Genomic DNA, 25,549 nt, shown 5'->3' with positions numbered 1-25,549 from the left:
CTGAGTGAAAATGGAGCAAACTTTACTCTAAATCCGCCCAAAACTCCTCTTAAAAACAAGTATACAACTGTTGCATGGTTTCAACACAACACCCCTCCAGCTATGAAATGGTAAAGCCCTCCGCCGCCCTCGGGTAAACAACTCCTTAAAAGGGAATGCTGTGCGCGTCGCGCGTATCGCGTGATGTGGCACAACTGTTTCAGCCGTTGCTCTCGACCAATAGGAATGAATAAACTGTCTTATAAGAACAGGTGCAAGGTTGCGTGTCACGCCCATGAATTAATAAACAAAGGTTGATACACACCCACGTGATGCGCTCTCCACCAATAGGAATAGCGAAACTGTCTGAGGTATTTATGAATATCTCTTTAAAGGCAGGTTATTCTTTTTGGTGATTGTATCCTCATCATGTTTGCCAACAAATGTATAAAACAAAACAAAAATCAAAATTTGGGCTCAGTTGGATGGGGGCTTTTTCGCACCTCTACTGAAAACTAGGTAGACTAACTCACTGAACAATTTTCTGCTATCATAAATGGGCAGGAAGTCACCAATTAGGGGATTGTTACTTAGCTGGTTTTATTATTCTGATGAGCAGAATTCGTTTGTGCTTAACTTCTTTGTGTGCTTTATCCTTATTATGGTAAATAACCTATTTTTTGAATACCTACTTTGTGTGCTTTTAAAAGTGGCTCTTTGAAATTTGACCCCGGGTTCTGAGAAGCCATTTTAAATCCCATTTAAGATATCGTCTGATGATGTTTTTTTCTTTCTTGGTAGTTACGCTGTGCTCACCTCCCTGTGGCAACGGTGGTATATAACTGTGTCTTCGATCAGATGCACTCCGTGTATACCTGCTCATGCTCAGAACAGTTCGCTGGTACCCAGTGCCAATTAAGTGAGTATCCATAGCACTTCAAGACAAAGTCATCTGTCTCTGAAGTTTCTTGAGTTTTATTGAAAAAATTTCTTTTGATAAATCACTAAAGATTGTTTGAAATACAAAATGTAACTTGCATATATCATTGGTTTTGTCAAGGGTAAATGAATTCTGCTTTCTCCAGAAGACGATCAGAGCATACCGATCGAAACGTTGAGTTGAAACCAACGGTTCTATTCAGAACCACCGCAACTTATTTATAGTGATAGTCATAACATGGTATTTATCGCAAACCTTTTCATATCGTATTTCCACCATGCAAAGTTTCAAATCCTACTTGGTTCTTATACATAATACTTCGGATCAGCAGAGTGTGGGTTTGAGTTGGACTCTTCACACTTGTATCCTTAAGCAAAACACTATTATTAAGGGTTTGCTCTGATGTTCCTGGCAGTGGCTGCTGAATGCACCGCCGCACCATAAGTGCTACATAAATTTGATATCATAATGTAAAAAAAAAATTCAAATCCTGTCTTCAAATGTTTATGTCTGTTCAAGCGCTGTGAGTATACCTTGTTGATAGGTGTAGAACTAACAGGTACAAAAACAGCCCAATTCCTTCCCTAACCACCCTCCTGAACAGTTGAATTTTTAGCTTCTTGTTTTTTGTGGAGCTGGAATCCTATTTGTAGTTTTTTTTCAACAATTATTGTTAAACAATTAAACAATTTTTCTGTAATCACTCACCATTTTAATGTTTTTATAATGTTTATTCTTATTGTGTATCTTTTAAACTCAATTCAGCCCTCGGGCTGCGATGTTTGAATTTTTAATAAACCAATAATAATAAAAATAGATTTAGGCACCAGATACGACTTCCTACTATTATCCAGAAAGCTCAGGTTATATAATGAACTATTGAATTTTAAATGGTTATTTTGTGTTGCTTTTAAACTACTGGATGATTTTTATACAGTATATTAAAATCAGTCGTTAGATTGCTGTTTGTATACTTTGTGTACCAGGGGTCGATTTCACAAAGAGTTAGGACTAGTCCTCCTAAGAGACATCAAAAACGTTAGGACAAGTCCTAAGAGATATCAAAAACGTACAGCTAGTCCTAAGTTAGGACTAGTAACGATCGTCTTAACTCGAGATAAGACTAGTCCTAACTCTTTGTGAAATCCACCCCAGTTTCATGTTGACAATTGTTCACGGCTTTTTGAATATCTCTTCAAATGGAAACTAACATTCTCTTCTTCCTCTTATGTCCAAAGCTTCAAACTGTAACGAACAGTACACTCTGACCGAGGGTCAAGAAATCCGAATCACAAGCCCCAACTACCCTTACAACTACATGGATAACCTGAACTGCCTCTACAACATCATAGCCTCCTCCACGGATCGCAGAGTCAGCTTCACCATTGACGACCTGGAAACAGAATGCGAACATATGGTGGCCCCGAAGGGACATCGCATAACGCAAACGTGTGCGCACACGTATGCAATGTCGTGAAACAAATCGCGAAGATATGCGCACACGTATACAATATCGTGAAACAATTCGCGAATATGTGCGCACACGTATGCAATGTCGTGAAACAATTCGCGAATATGTGCGCACACGTATGCAATGTCGTGAAACAAATCGCGAATATGTGCGCACACGTATGCAATCTCGTGAACCAAATCGTGAATATGTGCGCACACGAGTGCGATTTCGTGAACCAAATCGTGAATATGTGCGCACACGAGTGCGATTTGTTTTGCAATGTCGTGAATTTTATTGCATACCATGTTGCATACCGTTAGGATGATGTCATAGTTGTGGATAATTTGTTACCGATCTAGGGAGTACTGTGGCGCTACAGCAGGCTCCCTCTGTAAAGCGTGTGTATACCCAGGAACTTGGCACCAGGCCAAGGACGACCACACGCCTCGCTTGCCTCACAACAAAAACTACTGCTGCAATGACTACCGCTTATCTCACTGTTGGAAAGAAACCCCCCAGATCATTAGACATTTTATTCAAAGGTATGCAACATGGTATGCAATAAAATTCACGACATCGCAAATAATATTCGCAGACGTGTGCGCACATATTCGCGAATTGTTTCACGACATTGCATACGTGTGCGCACATATTTGCGAATTGTTTCACGACATTGCATACGTGTGCGCACATATTCGCGAATTGTTTCACGACATTGCATTCGTGTGCGCACATATTTGCGAATTGTTTCACGACATTGCATACGTATGCGCACACGTTTGCGATATGCGATGTCCCTTCAGGGCCACCATACGAACAGGATATCGTCCAGATTGGTCACGGGAACAACCCTGCCGACGCGGCCTCCATTGTCATGAGAGAGTCCGGCACGGGGCTCATTGCACCGTTCTTCATCGACGATGCCAACGCGTGGCTGAAGTTCACGTCGGATCACTGGCAGACCGGGAAGGGATTCTCAATCACAGTGAAGGATGTCCCGTTGGCCGGAGCTGTGGTATCGCAGTGCGACGCGGGACTGTGCGCTAATGGAGGCATGTGTGTTATACGTGGGGATCAGGGGTCCATCTACTGCGTCTGTCGGGGAGGCTACAGTGGAGACTGATGTGAAATAAGTAAATAATTGTCAGTTTTTATCTTTGTACTACCGTAAAAACTTTAAGTAGAAGTTTTCTTAGAACTTGCCTTTGGTTTTCCTTAAAAACTGGACACTATTGGTAACTACTCAAAATTATTGTTAGCATAAAAACATATTTGGTAACAAACAATGGAGAGCTGTTAATATTATAAAACATTTTGAGAAAGGGCTCCCTCTGAACTATTGTGGTTTTTAAGAAAGTGGTTATTCATCACCAAAGTAATAATAAAAACTTCAGGCTTGAAGCCTTTTATTAGGCACCTGAAAGCACACAAACTTGTGCAACATGGGTGTTTTTTCTTTGAGTCAAAACTTTCACAGATTTGTTATTTTGGCAATATATTATGACAGGTACACCTAGTGAGAATAGTGGTCTTTGACAAATACCAATGTCCAGCTTCTTTAAGGATATCATTTTTTTGCAATATTTTACTGAAAGCAAAGAAAAAACCTTTCACATGGTGCATATGGTCATGTTGAAATTTCCTCATTTTGGTTCTTGCAATCAAAGTAAACAATGGTGAATGTAAAAGAATTTGAAATGCTATTTCCTTGACTTGTACTATAGTACAAACTTTTGGAGTCATGTGTCTTTTCAAATATTCCATTTTGTCCATAATTATTGATATTTTGTTGATGGTAAAAACTTTGTTGTTGTTAAAGATGTGGATGAATGTTCAAGCTCCCCATGTCAGTTCGGCGGGGAGTGCCGCGATGTCATCAACGGCTACGTCTGTATTTGTACAGCAGGGCGACAGGGACCAAACTGTGAACTTGGTGAGCATACTTTATCCAAACGAGAATGTACAATGTTAAACTTGTCCTAACAGGCCTGGGTTGTAGATTGTTTTCCCAATTATGCAAAGTTTGAAAACCAATGTAATTTCCCCCAGAATTGTATAAACTGCTAATAATCTTTGTTCTCATGGTGGTTAGTCATCCTATCAGGGCCCAATTTCACAGAGCTGCTTAGCACAAAAATTTGCTTATCATGAAATTTCTTTCTCGATAAAAAACAGGATTATCAACCAAATTTCAACGTGATCTTAAGGATAAGCAACCTATTGCTAAATACCAGTAACAAGCGAAATGCAACAAATAAACATTTGGTTGGTAATCCTGTTTTAATTAAGGAACAAATTTCACGCTAAGCAAATTTTGTGCTAAGCAGCTCTGTGAAATTGGGCCCTGATAGGATGACTATTATTGTTGGGCCTACAGCTACTTTTCCCCAGAATTGTATAAACTGCTTATAATCTTTGTTCTCATGGTGGTTAGTCTCAACGGAATGATATCACACTTACAGATAGGAGCAAGTTCAAGTGCGCACATTTAGTCCACTATCGGTGGTCGACCACAGACTAGCAACGCACATGCGCAGTGACGTACTCACCCGCACGACTCGGTGGTAGCTAGTCTAATCAACCTTCCACCTTTTCGCTAAAGTGTCACTGGTTCCCTTCTGCGCTTAACACATGTTAGAATGGAACATGCTGTTGGGACCAGTGAAGCAACCATGGGCTCGAGGCTGGTTCCAAATGGTTGACCACAGTAGTCAACCAATGGTCGACCAGCCTGGGTTTGAGTCAAAAAGGTCAACCTTTAGTTAACCATTGTGCACACTCAAACTTGCTCTTGGAGGCTTACAGCTACTTCCCCCCAGAACTGTATGAACTGCTTTCATGATCTTTGTTTTCAAAGTGGGTATTCTCCGGGTAAGGTCGTCACACTAACAGTTACGGGTTACTGTTATCCTTACAGTTACTTCCACTCAGTGCCAAGGTACTGTGTGCCTTAATGGAGGGACTTGCCATACAGTGACTGATGGGTCCTATGTCTGCAGTTGTCTACAGCAATATACCGGAGCTAACTGCCAACAAACTGGTAATTATTGTTGGTTATAGGACCAATGCCAACTATTCCATAATTTTCGATGTGTAAATTTGTTAATTTTTGTTAAAGTGTGTTCTATGTTGCGCCAAGTTTGCTTGAAGATAAATACGTTATCACATGCGCGCTCGTGGAAATACGGAAAATATAGCGCGTCTGCGTCCCATATCAAACTCGGCCTTCGGCCTCAGTGGATATGGGACGCAGAAGTGCTATATTTTTTCGTATTTAACTCGCGCTTGTGTGATAACTTTTATTGTAAGTGCCATGTGCACTCTATCGGTGGATATGTGTACGCTATAAGTTTTTATTAAATTATTATACATTGTTTCCCCACATTGAACCCCGTTGTTTTTATCTTTCAGTCCAAACTGGCACCAGATCCTGCCAGAGCAGCCCCTGTTTCAACGGAGCTCAATGTGTGGATGTCATTGACGGAAGGTTCTTGTGTATTTGCTCACAAAGTTACACGGGGACACTATGCGAATCTGGTGAGTTGTACAATAACACATTGTGCTATAGTGTAAAGTTTGTCAAAATAGCATGCTAAAAAAGTGTAGTAACATGCCAAAACAACTATTTCAACAAACCAATTATACGACACCAAGACAAGATGTTTTCGAACTGAGGTTCTCTTTCAAAAGACACATTGTGATTACAAAATCTTACATTTGTACATATTAACCTATTGTGTGGCACACTGATTTACAATTGTTTACTTCCCACATGAAAATACTTCCCCATGATGCCACACAGTAAAAAGACGACCATTTATATGGTCAAAGAAAGTCATCATTTGAATGCATTCCTATGAAATATGCAAAAAAAAAATCATGAGCATCACTCAGTACTCATAGTTTAAAATTCCTCTTTTAAATTCTTTTAAATTTCTTCCAAGATTGGTCAGAGAACTGTAATGATAATAGTACAATATGCTTATCAATTTTATTGTTTGTCGCCCTCTGTTGAATTTGTGCAGTCTAGTCTCAAAGCACACGGAGGTTTCAATCATTCCAATTTCTTAACTTTGCAGGGATTTTAATCCCATCTGACACCATGTGATAAGCATATTAAACATCATCATTAACTTGGCTCTGTAGACAAATCAGAATGCTCAAGGCAGCCAGAAGCCAAAACCCAAGTTGCCCGCAAAGATTGTGTCTATCATATAAACTTACCTTGTTGACATGACAATAGTGTTTAACTTGTAGTTTGCGAATTAGATAAACTAAGATTTTCAATAACACCACAAAACTTATGTCTTGATGAAAAAATTCACTTTAAAGTTTCAGACACTGTTTGGAAATTCCTTATATATCCGTAGACATCCAGCCCTATTTATTAAACTTCTTGACTAATCATTTGCTCTGCAGCTTTAGCCCTTTGTGCAAGGACACCACCACCCTGCTACAATGGGGGAGTCTGTTCGGACGCTACAGGAAACGTCGTGTGCAATTGTCCTGGCGGTTATATCGGCACATTCTGCGAAATAGGTGGGTAATATGTTTGTCCCTGGACCACTTCGAGCCTTTTTTGTTGTTGAGGATTTTGGCATGCCGTTCAACTGTCCATTGTCTTAACTCAGAGAAGGTTCTTTTAAGGACCCAGGGAAATGATTTATTTTTATTTCTTTAATGTAGTTCCTTGTTTACATTTCTTTTGTTTCTAGCAGTAAGTGGTGAGTATACACATTTTAAAAACCTTCCATATCCTATGTTAAGTGAAGACTTTTTGTTCCCCATTGCCTTTTTTTTAAAATGTCAAAGATTTACAATTTTTGTTCTCTCTCTCTTTGTTGGTGACAGCAACTCAAGATTGTATCTGCCAGAATGGAGGTATTTGTTTTGGAGCCAACAACTGCATATGTAGCAAAGGTTTCACCGGACAGTTCTGTGAAGTCAGTGAGTACTAACTTAATTGCCGAGTATGACACGAGTAGCATCAACTTTAATACGTGATCGCTTGTCTTTTTCTGGCGAGAACAATCCCGTGAGGTATCATTCAACCTCGTTTCCAGGGGTGATCAATCTCGCCGCTCCATTTTTTCCCAGCATGCCTTGCTCGACCATAACCCCTGGAAGTGTAACTCCAAAACATCAAAATATATGGGATATTACAATTAGTCCTGTGGTTGATCCGTTCTGTATTGGGCGTTAGTAACGCACACGCTGGATGTGCTGTGTGTAATAAAAGTCATAAATTTGCCTTGGCGTTCAGTGTTGTGTGACAAAAAACGTGAATACGTACATCTTTATACGCATGCATTTCGGCCTAAAGAGCTTTTTGAAGACGCACGGCGTTTCATATTTTGCGCGTATATGATAGCCAATCAAAAACACGGACCAGAGTTTCCCTCCCAGGGGTTGGAGACATACGCAGAGCTAGCATGATACGGTGTGCTGCCCATGATAGCGAGGTTGGGTATCATTGCCTCTATAAGTATTGTTGTGGAATTGGAGTTCAGGAGCCAGACTCCAGAGTCCAACTTGACGAGTCACACTTTTGGTGACTCATGAGTTGACTCAGACTTGTCTGTCATAACTGAGATTTGACACTGAGGAATCGTGACCCTCCGAGTCGAGTATTTATTTCCCGCCACTATCCCATTTACCAAAACTTATTTCAACACTGGTAAGAAAAAACAGACAGTATAAAGTAGGCTTAAGTTCAGTACTCAGTATAATTCATTGGAATTTGTTTGTGTTTCCAGGCATTATATTTTTATGTTTTTATTTTTGCCTCTTTAAATTAATTGTGTCAGTTAAGATAAACCACAAGTTTTTTCTTCAGTAATTTCCACGACTTTCAAACTATTTAAAACCAGTGAAAAAATTAGCATAATTCATTTGTTGAGGCGGGGAAAAAAGTGTAAAAACCATTCACATTTTTTAGCAAGCACGGAACCAAAGTGTCGCTAATTTTGGTTGTAACAACTGAAGCCAGCTGTTACATCCTTTTGTTAGCTTTACAGAAACACTTTTCCTGGAATATGACTTCTTTTGAAAATATTTAACAGAAAATATTGTTCTACGATGAACATCACCATCAGTAAGGTTTCAAAGACACAACAATGATTTTGTTTGGCCTTACCAATTCTGTATAAAACCTTTGAAGACATGGACACCTTTGGTAATATGAGACTTTCTGGGATGATAGGTGGCAGCAGACTTACCGGGTTAAGCCATTGTTCTCAGAATTATGCGCATGTTCAGAACTACGTACACAATGGAAATTTACCCGGTAAATCTGCTGCCACCTTGCGTTTGAAAGTCTCCCATTGTCAAAGACCAGCCTTGAACACCCAGCAGGGTGGATATGTGTGCATTACAAGTCTTATTATTATATTATTATTATTATTATAGTAATCTCACTTGGTGTATCCCGCATATATGAATACAAAACAAATTTTGACTCATTTGGTCAGAAATATTTCAAGAGAATAATGAAAGAAAAAACACTAAACTTGTGTGCTTTCAGATGCCTAATAAAGTACTTCAGGCCTGAAGTCTTTTAATATTTTAGCAAAAATTTACCCTTTAAATAATACTATGTTGCTTCAGAGGGAGCCGTTTCTCACAATGTTTTATACTATCAACAGCTCTCCCATGCTCATAACCAAGTACACTTTTATGGTTACAATTGTTTTGAATAATTACCAATAGTGTCCGGTACCTTTAACTGACAAGCCTACACTTTGTCTTTAATTAGGCAACCGATCTGAATCATTTCAATATTGATTTTCCTTGGAATTTCTAGATATAAATGAATGCTTGAGCAATCCTTGTAAAAATGGAGGAAGATGCATCGATGGGGAAAACTTCTTCAGCTGTGTCTGCTTGACTGGCTTCTCCGGAGCAACCTGCAGTTTCAGAGGTCAGACCAACCACTAAAAAATGGAAATGCAAAAATTGTACAATATAACTCTTTTAGATCCTAGGCAATCCTTTGTTTTTCATTGCCTCATTGTACATTTTTAAAAGCCTGAACTGATGCTTATAAACATGTGTGTAAAAATATGAATATCATTAGCTGCAAGGTGGGATCCGCTTTTCCCTTATGTTTGTTTATCCTGTTGTTTATGTGTCTGTTTTTTTTTTGTTTTTTTTTGCTGTTTTCTACAAGCTTCTGCTGATCAAAATAGCCCTATACTCTATTTATTTCATTCATCATACATATTGTTACCTTTGCTTTACTCCATAACTACATGTGTTCATCATTATATTTCTTAAAAGTATGTAAATAAATGTTTATGAATGTATGAGTCTAGTACTGGGACAAAACTTTACTTTGTGTGTCTGGAAGACATCGATAAATGCTGTTTACATGCAATTTTACCCCTTTTTTGTATGTTTTTATCTAGACCCCTTTGTCACTTTTGTTCATCTTTGTAATGTTTTCACCCTCCATTGTTTCAAATTATTAATGTTAATAATAATACATTTATGAAGAAACAAGCTTCCAGGCACTTGATATACTATTTTATTACTATATTTGCCTTTTGCCGTGTTTTACATATTGCTTATGCGCAGCATTTTCACATACTTTTTTTTATTATGAAAATAAATATGTTGAGTAAGGTATGGAATCCCTGTTGTACCCAAAGTGGATTATCTGAAAATAGAAGTTGTATACGAAGTTGCATGTCCAGGGGCCGACTTCCAGAGCAATAAAATCCATCACAAGACAAATTGTCTGTACGACTATAGTGATTTGTATTTTGTCATCACACTTAACTAAGCAACTACGATTGATTTGCAGTTAAGATCAAATGTCGACTCTTTGTGAAATCGGTGCCAGTCCTTCCTAGGGTGGATTTCACAGAGAGTTAAGACTAGTCTTATCTCAAATTTTTAATAACTCCTAAAGGGTCCTATGACTAGTCTTAAGTTAGGACTAGTCTTAAGTAAGGACTAGTCTTAAGTTAAGACTAGTCCTAAGTTAGAAATAGTCCTAAGTTAGGATAGTCCTAAGTTATGACTAATTTACGTCTAAGTTAGGACTCATTTGAAAATTGACCCCTGCTTTCCTTCTCATTGCCTCAATTTCAACAACTGTTTTTCACATCTCGTACCTCAGATCCGAACACGTCTCAGCTGAGTGCCAACGGTGACGGCACTGGATCAAGCACCGGCCAGACCCTCGGCATAGGTTGGATCATCCTCATCAGTGTTCTGGCTCTTCTGCTTCTCCTACTCCTCATCTTCATCGCGCTGAGGTCCTGGAAGTCTTACGACAACCGGTGAGTTGCATCGTGACAGTTTAATCAAATCATAGTAATATGAATCCTGTTTTTTATAGTGCTTTACACACTCGAAGGGCGTCTTAAAGCGCTTCCAACATTGTAACCCCTGGTCACTAGCCCATTTAATCAATACTTTAAACCATCTCAACTCCCTGGGGAGTGAGTATACAGCCTGTGCAACAAATATGACGCTACTAAGCTAATTTAATCACAAGAACCATCTCTGCCCTCAAAGGTGCATACCAATTTACTCCTTGTCGGAGAATAACAATTATAGTTAACAGTCTTGCTCAGGGACACAAGTGCCACAAACTGGACTCCAACCCACACTCTTCTGAACAGAAACACCAGAGCTCGAGTTCCAAAATTGAGCAAATTTGTTTGAAACTGGAAACGGTTGGGTTGGAGTTGGCGTAGTTGTTTCTTTACTCACCTTCCACCTCTGGGAGGGTTTTCGAATCCCACTGGAGCCACTGTGTGGGTTGGGTTTTCAGTGCCTACTTGATTGCGTGGGTTTTCCCCTGGAATAAATGTACTCTTAAAAAATAAGTACTTCTCATCATCCTTAACATTTTAAATGCAGGTACTACGAGGATAAGAACCATTTGACAGACTACGAGGAAAACAACCGTTTCGTGGACTCGCAGCCTCGGGAGATGGAGATGGGTAACATACTCTTACCTCAAACAGGGTTAGCAAGCTACTGCCAAAACAAAACCTGCTTAGTATCTTTTCCGCTTACTGTAGAATGGGCAAACTTTGATTCAATGATGAATACTGCCAAGAAAACTGCTTAGTGTACAGTGTCGTTGCACTTCAGAAGTGTCACTTTGTCTAATTCAAGTGTCGCGTCAAGATTCAGTACATGCCAAAAAAAACAACTGCTTGGGTCATTTTGCTTTGCATAGAATCGGTTCATTGTTTGACTGAACATTGAATACTGCTATAGCAAATTGAGTAGTCCATAAGCCTTTTTGAGATATGGCGGACACAATGCTACAACACTAGAAGGTTTGGGTAAACTTGTCTGTTTATACACCCAAACCAAACAGTACACTCGTATACCACGTGTGCCATAACTCAAAAAGGCTTATATAGTCATTCTGCTACATCATAAAATTGGTCAAATTTGAATACTGCTGAGAAAACTGCTTAGCACAGTGTTATTGTGCTTGTTACAGAGTTGGCAAAAATTTGATTTAAAATTTAAAACAGCCCAAAACTGCTTAGTAGTGTGTCTTTCTGCTTAACTTGAAAATATTAGTTGTCATAATTAACATTTATTACTGCCCTGAAAGTTTCTTTGTACAGTGTCCCTGTCTCGAAAAAAATTGTACACTTTTTAAAATGAAGAACTTACTTTATTCTCTTTATTTCAAAACAGACATTACAAGAAGGTATTACAAAATACATCCCCATCTGTTTACAAATGTACTGTTTTTGAATAACTGAAAAGTAAATTGCACAATTGCATAATATTGTTCTGACCAAAGTTGCATACTGCCACGAACAAATCTTGAAATGGTACTACATGTTTTCTAATACTTGGTTGACCAAATTTGTTTTTGTTTTTGTATCTGCCAATTCGGGTTGATAACACTGCAAACTATAGATTAAGAACTTACAAAAAATATACTTAGAATAATAAAATGATAAACTTAATGATAACCCTCAGTACAGGCTTGCCTGTATTAGTAGAGAAAAAGGTTGGGTTTGCTTGAACCTACATCTGGTCTTTTAATTACATAATGTTTTTTGTCCTCTCTGTAATATTGATGTTTTGTTTGTATTCTTTTCTGCAGCTCGTCTTAGTAACTTTTTTCTACCTTTCTTCTTTATTGATGTTTTGTGATTAGACTTGCCATTAGTCTGTCTTTATCTCGAATATAATATTTGTGTTCTTTCTGCATATTATTTGTGTTTTGCAGTTAGACTTGCCATAAGTCTGTCTTTATCTCAGATATAATATTTTGTGTTCTTTCCGCATATTTATGTTTTGTTATTATAATACTTGCCATTAATCTGTCTTAGTGTCTCGAATATAATATTTGTGTTCTTTCTACATATTTGTGTTTTGCAGTTAGATATGAAATTATTTTGTTTTTATCTTTGATATAATATTTGTGTTCTTTCTGAGTATTTATGTTTTGCTCAGATATAATATTTTTGTAATTTCTGCATATTGGTATGTTTTGTAGTTAGCCTTGCCATTAGTGTACCTTAGCGTATAGACTCTTGGTCTTTTCTCTATGACCTCGATAATAATTGTGTGTTTTCCTGAAGTTTTTGATTTTGTAGTTAGACATGTGACTAGTCTACCTTAGCATCTTGATATATTGTTGTCCTTTTTGAACATTGATCAAACTTGCCCTTAGTCTATTTTGGTATTTCTTATGTAATCCTTTGTTTTCTCTATGACATTTTGATGTATTGTTTTAGTAGACCTGCCCTCAGTGGTCTAGAACACAGTTTTGTTTGAAACATTAGTCAAATTGGCATGAACATTTCCTTTCCTTCTTACATTAAGTTATTGGACCTGCTAGTCTTCCAATCCCTTTCAACAGAGAAACCTGGCTTTCCAGCTTATTAGCTTGAAATAAACACCAAGTTTTAAATAACAGCCGGTTCACATTTTGATTTGTCTCGTATTCATTGCTCTTTTCTTATATTTCTCTTTTTGTTTTATTCTTGTAGCGCAACGAATGTAACTCATCTGAATGCGCGGGAAGAGCCCTGGCCGGTCAGCACTGATGAAATGCCGACGAGTAACATCTAAATATTCTACTCATTTTTAAAGAGCCAATAAAGGATGATCTCATTATTTCAACTATTACCTTTTTATGGCCAAATAGACATCGTAGATACCGGTTAATAACCATTTTACTCTCAAAATTTGCATTTAGTAATGAATAACTCGAGTCAAAAATACACCCGGCCGCGCAACTTTTTCAGCCGAGAGTCATAAACGGCTTATCTATCATAATGACCTCTTGACGCCAGTGACGATATTCCCCTAATTCGGTGTGAGCACAGTTCTCCAGCTTTGGCAAACTGAGGGCGCTATTTTCCACACCAAATAGCCGCCACTGACGTCACAATTCCTTTGTCGCGCAGGTTTGTTTGACCCCGCGTTTTTCAGAAATTTGGCTAGAAGCGTTGTGTAGAAAAACATTTTTACCATGTTTTAATGTGAGGTAAGAGACTCGTTATATTTTTTTATGTTTCCTATGGACTCCAGCTATTAGAAAACTGTAATGTCTATACATTTGAGATCATCCTTTATTGGCTGCTTAAATTCGTTTTTGTGTGTAAATTGCAGCTTTTGTATATATTATGTGTGTATCTACAAGAAAGTTATTGTTAGTAATTTGCAAGGACTTAAGGATTTTCTCTTGATTTGTTGAAGATGTGTGAATTATGGAAAATAGTTCAGGTAAATTATAAATGCGCCAGACGTAGGTACACAAAGCAAATAGGTCCATTTCTGATTCTGAATAATCATCGCATTTAAAAGAGTAGTCAAACACGTGATTGTTTTGATATTGTCTGGGGGGGGGGGGTGTTTTAAATTTGTTTATCCATGTCCTGTTTAGAGCAGGCTGATGTGCAATACTTTTATGGTAAAATGAACTTTCGCAACAAAATGTGGAAGTCAATGCGATTTTACCGATTTGTTTTTTGAGATAACATGAAACTGGTACGTTTTTGAGAAATGAATTTATTATAGGCCTACCGACAAATCAGATGCCCATTGTACATAATTTATTAAACCCGTTAAAATAACAATTTGTCTTCTTTTAGTAGGCCTAAGTATATTTTCGAATTCATTCGGACTTACTTCACAGGATATTAACTTCACAATATTATGTTACACAAACTCAATTTAAAAGGGAAATTTTACAGATTTTTTGTTTTGATTGCCTTATTTAACATTCCACATAAATATGGCAGTTTTTATTTCCTTTAAAATAATTAAACCTTTCGCTTATACATCAAGTTTTCTCTTAAATCGTTAATTTGCTCTGCTATCAGAAGGCATATACAATTTTCGAACCGGTTATATAGTCTGAATACCAATTTCATAATTTTAAGTAGGCCTAGTTTTATTTAGTTTTTAGCTTGTAAAAATACGGAACAATGAAAAAGTTATGAATCTTGTTTTGATCTTGGTAAAAGTTATCTCAGACAGTCGACAGTCTCATTTATGTTATCATTCTGAGGTAATTTATCTTTACTCCGACAATTTTGTTTGTCAAAAGTTCCCAATCAAACCATGATTACCCATAAAGCCTGCGAATGCCCTGTTTAGTCTGGATGAAGCATTGACCCAGAAATTGACACACCAACATCACAGCCTAGCCTAGTATACCAGTCCGATGGGTGTTATGGGTGTTATTTCATATCTTGTATTTCATACCATTTTTGAATGCATTAAAATTGTTTACTATGTGCAAAGGTGCCATTTCTAGGATTCCTTTTGGCGGTCATAAACCAATAACTGTTGCAGTCATTTGCCAGTAGGTAGCCAATTCGCAGAAACCATTATTGGTTACAACCGACAAAACGTACCTGTCTGTTTAGGCCATGTGAGAGAGAACTGTGTTCACCATAACATCATTAACACAAATTATATGTTATATGGTTATATCTACATGAGTTTGGATTTGTAAAAACGAATCTTTTAAAGCCATTTGACACTTTCGGTACAGAAGAAAAAATAAAAGTTCACAGATTTACAAATCAAATAACTTACCGGGTTTACAGAAGGTAATGGTGAAAGACTTCTCTTGAAATAATATTATTCCATGAAATTCTTTACTTTTTGAGAAAACATTGAAACAATATCAATTCTCGATATCGAGAATTAGGGGTTTATTTTAAACACATGTCATGACACGGCGAAACGCGCGGATACAAGGGTGGGGTTTCCCGTTATTTTCTCCCGACTCCGATGACCGATTGAGCCTAAATTTTCACAGGTTTGTTATTGTGTTATAAGTTGTGATACACAAAGTTTGGGCCTTGGATAACTCTGGCTTTAATTCACAAATCCCCAGTATTGCTCGCTACTATAAAACATACTGACTGTTTAAGTAGGATGGCGTAAGCGTGTGATTTTGTCAATGACTGTGAAAGATGCAGAAAATGTTATAAATGGTTCACTTTTCTGGCTTTGTGATTTGAACAAATTGACCGCAAAATTACCTTGGTTTTTTTTACAAGGTAAAGACCTACTGACAAATGAATATCCAGGCGCAATTTTAGGGCGACACACATTACCCTTTCCATAACACTCAACAAAATTCAATTACCTTCAAATTAATGCTGATGAATAGAAGTAAATTGACGCCTTATCGTAGAAATAATGCACACTTAATTTGTCCATATTATTAAGGAATATGGATTGGATACAAAGTTCACTTAATGAAACTTGTTAAAAAGTAGGGCCTACCTCATCAATTTTGTAAAGTTTATTTATTTTTCTAATGCTTCATTTCAAGTCTGTACTTGGCAGATTATGTTTGTTAAATTTTGAGTTGCTGCTAGAGCAATTGTATTCAACTACATTAAAATGGCTACATATATAAAAAGACATCAGCGGCGACACACAAACTGTCAGTCTATCTATTTTTAACTCTGAAAATTTGTCAATGTATCGGACCAAGTAATAATGGTAATTGATTTGTTTGATTCTAAATACATTTTGTCTTAAACTGATGTCGCTGATGTATCGTGCTTTCTTTCTGCCAAGTATTATTTTTAAAACTCGGGGCAACTATACCACATCTAGTGGCCTGTAATCAAGCACTGCATGCATGTTAGCCTGAACATCAGGACCCAATTTCATAGTGCTGCTAAGCACACAAATTTGTTTAGCATGAAATTTCTTCCTTTATAAAAACAGGATTACCAACCATATTTCCATTTGTTGCATATTTCTTGTTACTTGTATTCAGCTGTTGTTTGTTTATCCTCATAACCACGCGGAAATTTGGTTGGTAATTCTGTTTTTATCGAGGCCAAAATTTCATGCTAAGCAAATTTTTGTGCTTAGCAGCGCTATGAAATTGGCCCCTCGATATCACACTTTAGGGTCAGATACCAGCCCAATCTGATAGCCGGATCTTCCAAAATGTATCGTTGACCTCTCACGTGGTCCATATTCGTAAGCTGATAGCGCCCTCTAATCTATATGCTAGTTGAAAATATGTGATGTTTTTGTTTGGTTTATTGTTGTTTACACTCGTGGCCAATTACAGTAAAAAACACAATTTTTTATACAAAAATAGTTTACATACAAAAATAGTTTTCATATAAAAATATACAGTTTACATTTAAAAAATATATGCCTATTGGAAGCTACATCAAAGAGACATAAATAAACCACCAACAAAACACACAAACGGAAGCAACTACCTATTTAGTATGTAAACAAAATACGGATCAGTACTGTTTCTGAAACGAGAAGTCCTGGAACCCAGCCGGGATGATAGGCTATTATTGGCACTGCGCAGACTCACTGCAAGAATGACTCACTGCAAGAATTACTCTAATATCTATAGTTGGTGGGAGAAGGTCCATGGTACGGGTAGACTCTGCAAGTCCTTCAGCAAACGGCCGTCGGAGTAGTAGTAGTAGTTAAGGAGATTAAAAGGTTATAGAAATAATAAACTTTAAAATACTTTTATTTTACACCAATTGACATCATCATATTGATAGGTTTTCCCCAGCATATTTTAAGTCTAATATTGCAAGCAAATTTTTGAGGTGATAAAACTTAAGCAACATATTTCTGTTTGAGAACGGGTTACACAGCAGAATAAACCTTTTTTAAATAACAAAAAATATCCCCAAAATTAACACCTTAACAAAACACCAAAATTTAATTACTGCTTGAACACCTAAATAAAGTACCCCGCAACTACACCAGAAAAATCCAATAATTGTAGTTTGAATGATTTCTATTCAATATTAGGCGTAATATTAAGGTAAAGTCTTAGTATACTTTTTGACTATCGAAGTTCAGTTTAAAACTCTTTAGGACCAAATGTTAACAAGTATTTACAGAGTTTTAAATTAAACTTAGAAAAGAAATCTTGTGCACCTTCACCCCATACAAACTCCTTTGGCAACTCATTCCACTTTACTTTAATTTTCTTTCAACACTAAGCGGCTTAGTTGACACCTTCTCATTATTGGTATAACATCAGACAGTGTAGTTACCCAGTGTAGGTATCAAGTCATCTTCAAACTACGGTTCCGTGGCGCAAAAATTCTAGGAGAGAACTGATGTCTCGTAAACCTACAAATGAATAAACATAAAAGCTCAGATTAGATTTCATGGCTTTCAAAACAAGTAACAAAGGGATTTCTGAAAAGGAGTTCTTACACATTTCTTTTTAGAAATTGGTATACTATGTTTAATTACATACACGTACTACATTTGAAAAAATGTCATATCCGAACATGACCTTTACTTTTGACCTCTTTATGTGAATGGAAGTTGTAGGCAAAACCTTGCGTCTGTTTGCGATCGCTATGGGTATTTTGGTACAAGCCGTTTGTGACCAACATGTTTTCTAAAACATGAACAGTTCAAACATTCACGGCAGCAGTGGGGGCACCGACAAAACACAAACGAATAAACCCATGCGCCTTGAACACCCAGCAGGGTGGATATGTGCGCATTACAAGTCTTATTATTAATATTATTATTATATACGTACATGCGGTTGAAGGGCGACTCTTATTTTGTCCAGTTCTTCGGTGATTACTTTAAAACTTGGGCGACGGTTTGGTGCTCGATTCCAACACTTCAACATCAGATCGTAACTTAAGAAATGAAAGAAAATTAAACGCATTATTCTTCTTAATTGAATTACACTTAAGAAATGTAAACATTTTTTAAAGAACATTTTTTGTACGATTCCAACACTTGTACATCAGATTGTGTCTTAAGAAAGAAAAAAAAAATTGTGCCGCATATTTCTACTCAATTAAAATTGCACTAATGATTATATTAAGAATAATTTTAAAAATCGGTAGTTGTACTATCACACGACTAGTTTATTGTTTATAAATAGCCACAGTAGAATCGTCATTTCATCCTTATTTCCACTTCTTTTACAGACATTATAATTTGTGCTTTTACAACAATGATTCAGGAGGAGGTATTACTATTGTTCCCTGTCTCCTATATCTAAAATGTTGAAAGGATACATGTACCCCCCCCCCCCCCTAAACCACACCCCAGAGTTCATGCGTGTTACACTACGGGCCTTACATCTTGTCCGGGCAGGCTTCAGGTTGAGGCATCCTGTACCCGCCCAGTAGCTTGTTTATCAGTTCTCCGGTCGTATGGATACTTTGGTAGGGCACCCCACCTAAGAAATAAAACAAAACAATAATTTGGGGTGTAGAAGGGTCGTGGCCGAGCGGTTTAGAGCACTGAATCCTAACTTTGGTGTTTCTGATCAGCAGAGTGTGGGTTCGAATCCCCAATTCGTGACACTTGTGTCCTTAAGCAAGACACTTAACCATTGCTTTGTCCTTCGGATTGGACGTTAAGCCGTTGGTCCCATGTGTTGTGTAACGGATGTAAAAGAACCCAGTGGTGCACTTATCGAAAAGAGAAGGGGTTCACCCCTGTGTTCCTGGCTGTGGCTGGTAAGCGCCGTAGCACCTTTTAAACCCTTAAGGTGCTACATAATTGGAAAAATATAAATATGTGTTAAGTGCCTTGAGTACCTTGTTGGTAGGTACGCGTGCTATTATAAGACTTTGATATTACTATTATATATATTTTCAATCTGGCCGCTTGCGGCTGAGTCTGCAGTTTATGCCAAGGACAGACTTAGCTGTGGCCTTGTTGAGATCATGGCTACGGCTACAGATGCTAGCTAAAAAAACAAAGTCGAAGAACTGGAATTTCCAGAGATGCACCCGATGCTACTTCAAAGGTCACTCACTAAGACATGGCTCACCTGTGGCATCAGAAATGGCCAATATTCTCAACAAACACCATGAGTGAAAAAAGCAAACGCTGCTCTCACACTGTGGCGAATATTCTTGCCAGTACGAATATTAATTTTGAAATTCGCGGTGCGGTGAATTCGTCCAAAAGTTGCGATTAGATAGTGATTGTCAAATATTTCCATTCGTAAGCACATTTGCAGTGTGAGGGCAGCATAAATTGACTGATCTTATTCAGGAGATGGTGAATGACTAGTAAACATTCCCAATTTGTTACCAACGCTTACGAAGACACTGCGAATATTACCATTCGTAAGCACATTCGCTAGCATAATCGCCACAGTGTGAGAGCGGCATGGGAATCGTGTACCTAAAAAAAGACTCACAGGTCATTATTATGTTTCTGTGATCTAATCAGGGTCCAAATTCAGCTTTAACCCCAGAATTCTTCGCTTCACTGAAGCACAGAACTCCTTTGGTAAGCAGAGACTCAGACATGATAGTTGGGCCTAGTTATTATACTTACCGAAAGTCATAATCTCCCAGAGTAAGATTCCGAAAGACCATCTACAGTCAAATAAATACAAACAAAAGCAACTTAAATACCAAAACATTATTTGTCAAAAAAAAATCAATAAAAAAAGAAGCCACCAGGACAGTTGAGGAGAAAAGAACTGACTGGGTTTGACAGCTTACTTTTAACAACACTTGAGAAAGATTCAACATCAGCTCACTCCCTAGCAATCATTTAACTGATAGCCCCCACACCCCCACCCCCCAAAAAATATAAACAATAAGAATAATAATAACTAGAAATAGTGATTGTAAACAATCACACAGCTGTTCCTGAATTTTTTTAATAATAGTTTTCTTTGCTACAATAAAACAGACACATTACAACTCTTTGACATGTGATTACCTGGTATTGTATCTGATACTTAATCAAAAGAAGCTTTAACACACAAAAAAAGGTCAACATGGCGCCATGGTCATTATGTTGAATAAGTTTAACCCAAGTTCAAAAATCTATTATGTAGTTCTTGAGATAGGATCCCACTTCCGGTTAACCCGGAAGTAAAGGTCAATACTGGGTCACGGAAAGCCATGCTTGATTTCCAATGCACAAAGAGTTCATAACTGAGAAAAAATTGTAAATCTGTTGTGTAGTTCTTGAATTAAGGTTCCACTTCCGGTTGACCCGGAAATAAAAGTCAACATAGGGTCACACCTACCCGATGCAATTGTCCAATGCCAAATGAGTCCATAACTGAAAAAAGTTTGAAAATCGGTTGTGTAGTTCTTGAGAAATGGCCCCACTTCCGGTTGACCCGGAAGAAGAGGTCAAAATGGGGTCACGGATTTTCCCCAACAAAATTTAATGCCTAAGGAGTATATAACTGAAGAAAATAATTAAATCGGTTGTGTAACTCCTAAGATATGGTCCCACTTCCGGTTGACCCGGAAGTAGAGGTCAAATCGGGGTCACGGTTACCCGAGGCAATTCTCCTATGCTTAGTGAGTCTAATACTGAAAAAAACTTCTAAATCGGCCGTACACTTCTTGAGATATAGTGCAGCAAAGAAAAACTCATTAAAGCTTCTAATGAGCATAAATTAACATGTGATGACGTCAGTCTTGAAATTGTGTTTTTCGTACTAATAAATTTCATAAGGTACACGATGGTATGCAACTTACACCAATCCAATGCCGTTTACAAAATCCCAATTGTGTATTGCACTATCCATAGGGAAGATGTATCAATGCAATGATCAATGCATGTCACGTTGTACCCATGGTGCCAAGATTTTTAATTAATCAATAATTATTGACGTACTTTGACTGATTTTAACAAACTGAAACATCTGTTATTAGAATCAATAAATTTTTCAACACAGAATATGAAATTTTGAAAACGAACAGATAAATTAGTTTTAGGTTACTGTCAATTATTGTCTTTTTGACTTGTAAAACGTTTCCACTTTTAGCTCCTTATGTTTTGTACACAGAAAACAAAACGCGCAAACGTATGACGTCATGATGACGTGACTGAAATTGTTAGTCTTATCTACACTTTAAGACAAGTCCATAACCGAAAAAATAATTTTGATTGGATGTTTAATTATTGAGATATGAGGCTAACAATATTGTCTAATTAAATATTCATACAGCTGTCACGTGAATAATTAATTAAGAATGTTAATCTAATTAAATCTAAAAATTAAGTTAGGCAATATTCTTTCATATGGTATATGATTTGTTTCTTTCTGACAAATATATTTGACATTTGACAATTTGAAAAGTCAGGTGTTAAGTCAATACGATTTTGAGGAAAGAAAGAATAATAAAAAAAAAAATCAAAATCTCGACGATTACAATAGCTTCAGTCGGAACAGCTAATAAAAATCTGGACGATTTCAATAGCTGTTCCGACTGAAATGTCGGAACAGCTAATAATAATAATAAAAAAAAATCAAAATCTCGACGATTACATTAGCTGTTCCGACTAAAGTTCGGAACAGCTAATAACAAAAAAAAATAAAAATCTCGACGATTACAAAAGCTGTTCCGACGGACAGTCTGAACAGCTAATAAACTATCAATATCAATCAATCAAATATTAATCAAAGTGTAAGTAATAAATATTTCATTTACAAAGACTCACACGTCACTTTGGGAAACATACAGCTGACTCGTCAGGGATTCTATGGACAACCAGCGAATCGGAATCGCCGTCTGTTGTTAAAATAAGACAAAATATTGATGACACTGGACACTATTGGTAATTATCAAAGACCAGTCTTCTCCCTTGGTGTATCTCAACATTTGCATAAAATAACAAAGTTGTGAAAGTTTGAGCTTAGTTGGTCGTCAAAGTTGCGAGACAATAATGAAAGAAAAACCCCCCTTGTCACACAAAGTTTTGTGCTTTCAGATGCTTGATTTCGAGACCTCCAAATCTAATTATGAGGTCTCAAAATCAAATTCGTGGAAAATTACTTCTTTCTGACAATATTCCAGTTGAAAATATTTCTCAGAAATTCAAAAAATGCTAGCAAGGGCAAGATTTGAAACAATGAGCTGTTGGCACTTATCTTTTTGATAACTTATCACTCTGTACTTTTTTTATATCCTACCCATTTTAATTTCAAGATATGATAATTTCGGTGAAACAGTTTTGCGGTTTGAACAAAGTTAAGATAACTTGACAAGAGCTTGACATGAACTTGCGAAATTCGGATTGTCGACCTGAATAGTTTGGATAACTTTTATATATTAGGCGCGAAATAAATCCAATCTGATAATCACTAGACCTTTTTGACATGCCGACACCAATTATGAGCAAAAGCGTAATGTCGCGCCCGTTCAGCTGCAGTCTGGTTACACTGATATTTATGGAAGAAATACAAAATGCTTAAAGATAAAGGACTACAGCACTAGGGCATAGAGACTGACATTACTGCAAGAGCTCCTGCCGGCTTTAAATTACCTCTGATACTTGGACATAGATATGTTCTCTGCGAGACAATCCAAAATCAGAAACCTTGGCGACTAACTCCTCTCCGAGAAGTATGTTCCTGGCTGCCAAATCACGGTGAATTATCTGCAATGATAAACATGTTAAGTTGATAAAACAGATGTGGGTTTTTCAGAGCCATCACATTTCACGGAGAGAGATTTGGTGTCACTACCAACCTAACAGGCAGAAAAGTGCAACAGAGGGTGGTAAAAGCATGGTTACTGTGGTCAAGTCGTAGAGTGCTGGGGTCGATTTCACAAAGACTTAGGACTAGTCCTAACTTAGGACTAGTCCTAAGATATATCAAAAATGTACAGCTAGTCCTAAGTTAGGACTAGTAACTCGAGATAAGACTCGTCTTAACTCTCTGTGAAATCCACCACAGTAGACTTGCAATCACAATGTTGTGGGTTCGAATCCCCAGCTAACCGCTGATTTCACTATGACTAGAATAAATTGTGTTGTCTAGTTACTGAATCACAATTTCCTAATTTGTGTTATTCATAATCATAGACGTTAAACCAATGTTTGTATGAGAGAGATTGGTTGTTGCCAGCTTGGTGTTTATATTCATTTGTGGGAGCTTGCCGAGTTCCCTGGACGGAAAGATCAGATAGACAAACAAACAAAAGCAAGAACATAGTGACATGTGTATTCTATACCAAAACAGATATTGGCTATTTTTTTAACTTAAATTAATTTAGTTCATTTGATACAACATCCAATTGAGCGAGTGCCAATTAGAGGGCGGATATCAACCAAATGTTTCATCATGTTCAATGATGCACCCAGGATAGGGTGAAATTTTCAATATTATTACCTGGATGGCGGAAAAAATCATATAATGTTCATCCCACACATTCTTACTTTACCCAATTGCAGCCTAGTAATTAGTTCAATGCTTACTAATGGTCGGGCCAAAATTTTGGCCAATGGTCATTCTAGTGGTCGTTTAATTAAATTAATACAAAACAACCTCATCCCTCTGCCTTCATGCTCAAACAGATGATAGGCATCCATTTACCCCTGTTGGGTGGAGAAACTCAAGAGGGACACACACGTCATGAACCAACAGCCTTTTTAAGTCGCTAGGTGGCAGCAGACTTACTAGTTAAATGCACTGTTCTCGGTAATGTGCACATTTTCAGAACTACGTAAACAATGGAATTTCACCTGGTTAGTCTGCTGCCACCTAGCGTTCCATAGTCTCCCGTTACTACTTTCGCTCGTCTCCAGCGCCTTACATTAACCAAAGGCGCTGGGACGGCAGTTGTATTAAGCACGGTCCCATATCCTGAAAATGCTCAGTCCCATCATGCTTCACACTCACACTGCATGCCTGACATACTTCCTGAACAAGAATCTGTGCAAGCTGATTAGCCCATCCCTTGTCCTGGATAGCCTGGCCACTGGGGCGGAGCGAAATTACTACTCTGCATAAAGTTACTAGGTATTTAAAAAAAAATAACTCACCCCTGCTGCAGAGAGATGCTGCATTCCTTTTGCAATGTCCACACTAAATTTCAACTTTTGCATGATAGTAAGAGGTTTCCTTTGCTGCTGGTTTGGGCTATTTTCCAGAAGATGTTTGTGGAGATTATTTCCAGGAAGGTACTCCAACGCAACGTAGAGATTTCCTGGAACAAAACAAACCTTACTTAATTATAAGCATTTTTTTCTTCTTTTGACAGACTTAGCTGAAACCCACAAAGAAATGCGGCATTCAAATTCACAAGGACACACATCAACATATATTTTGCTTCAAAAGCGAAGGTGAATCAATGGGAAAATTTGTAACACTCTTTCGATTTCGAGCCGCTCTTTTGATTTCCAGCCAAGAGGGTGCCGTACTCAAATGACATCATGTGCATGAAGTTTTTCCCCACTCTTTTCCTCTTTATACCTGAAGGATTTTCATCAAAGTAAGCAGTCGTGTGTTGATGAAAAAAAAATGGCTCATGTGCTTTGTCAAGGAATTTGTTTAGCACATTCACAGGGCCTACTCGTTTGAAAAATACAAAAATATCAGATGTTTTATCTTTTTTTCTCACTTATGAGTTTCAGGGAAGCTTAAGGTTTTAATCGAAACTAGAAATAGTTATTATTTCTACCTGCGTTTATACAAGCACCCAAAAGACTGATAACATTGGGGTGGGGTCCGATGACTGTCATCGTTTTGAACTCCTTCCAAAAGTCAGCAGTGCTTTTCTCTGATGCGCCAGCTAGATAAAAGGAAAAAGTTGGTGTTACAAGACGGAGACTTTCTGCTGTCAATCATCACAATAATAATTGTTTACAACAAAACACAATTTACTTTCATCCTGTCATGTTCTGTTCTGGGTTTTTATTTTTATGTTTTATATTTATTGTGCGCTTTTTGCTTGAATAATTACTGTATT

The 25,549-nt window shown here is 37.5% G+C and overlaps 2 protein-coding genes across 2 annotated transcripts in view; one reads left to right on the top strand and one right to left on the bottom strand.

Annotated features, from left to right (window-relative positions):
* Positions 1-785: 785 nt before the first annotated feature.
* Positions 786-16,378, top strand: LOC139944120 (uncharacterized). The gene is made up of 12 exons (XM_071941079.1): positions 786-898; positions 2,158-2,355; positions 3,176-3,424; positions 4,192-4,305; positions 5,290-5,412; positions 5,784-5,909; positions 6,792-6,911; positions 7,224-7,319; positions 9,175-9,291; positions 10,495-10,657; positions 11,244-11,351; positions 13,355-16,378. Exons 1-12 carry the CDS (start codon positions 838-840, stop codon positions 13,434-13,436), a joined length of 1,557 nt encoding a protein of 518 aa, XP_071797180.1. The 5' UTR covers positions 786-837; the 3' UTR covers positions 13,437-16,378.
* Positions 16,379-16,822: 444 nt separating this feature from the next.
* LOC139943822 (uncharacterized) overlaps positions 16,823-25,549 on the bottom strand; it is a 56,830-nt gene continuing 48,103 nt past the window's right edge. The window contains exons 37-44 of the mRNA XM_071940651.1: positions 25,262-25,372; positions 24,624-24,787; positions 23,121-23,234; positions 22,296-22,366; positions 20,160-20,200; positions 18,945-19,044; positions 18,388-18,493; positions 16,823-17,963 (exon numbers count right to left, since the gene is read on the bottom strand). Of these exons, the coding sequence (XP_071796752.1) occupies positions 17,937-17,963; positions 18,388-18,493; positions 18,945-19,044; positions 20,160-20,200; positions 22,296-22,366; positions 23,121-23,234; positions 24,624-24,787; positions 25,262-25,372 (734 nt within the window). The 3' untranslated portion in view covers positions 16,823-17,936. The remainder of the gene's footprint in view (positions 17,964-18,387; positions 18,494-18,944; positions 19,045-20,159; positions 20,201-22,295; positions 22,367-23,120; positions 23,235-24,623; positions 24,788-25,261; positions 25,373-25,549) is intronic.

This window comes from Asterias amurensis, chromosome 11 (genome assembly GCF_032118995.1).
Source record: "Asterias amurensis chromosome 11, ASM3211899v1".
Lineage (NCBI taxonomy): Eukaryota > Metazoa > Echinodermata > Asteroidea > Forcipulatida > Asteriidae > Asterias > Asterias amurensis.
This window is presented reverse-complemented; position numbering and strand designations above follow the sequence as displayed.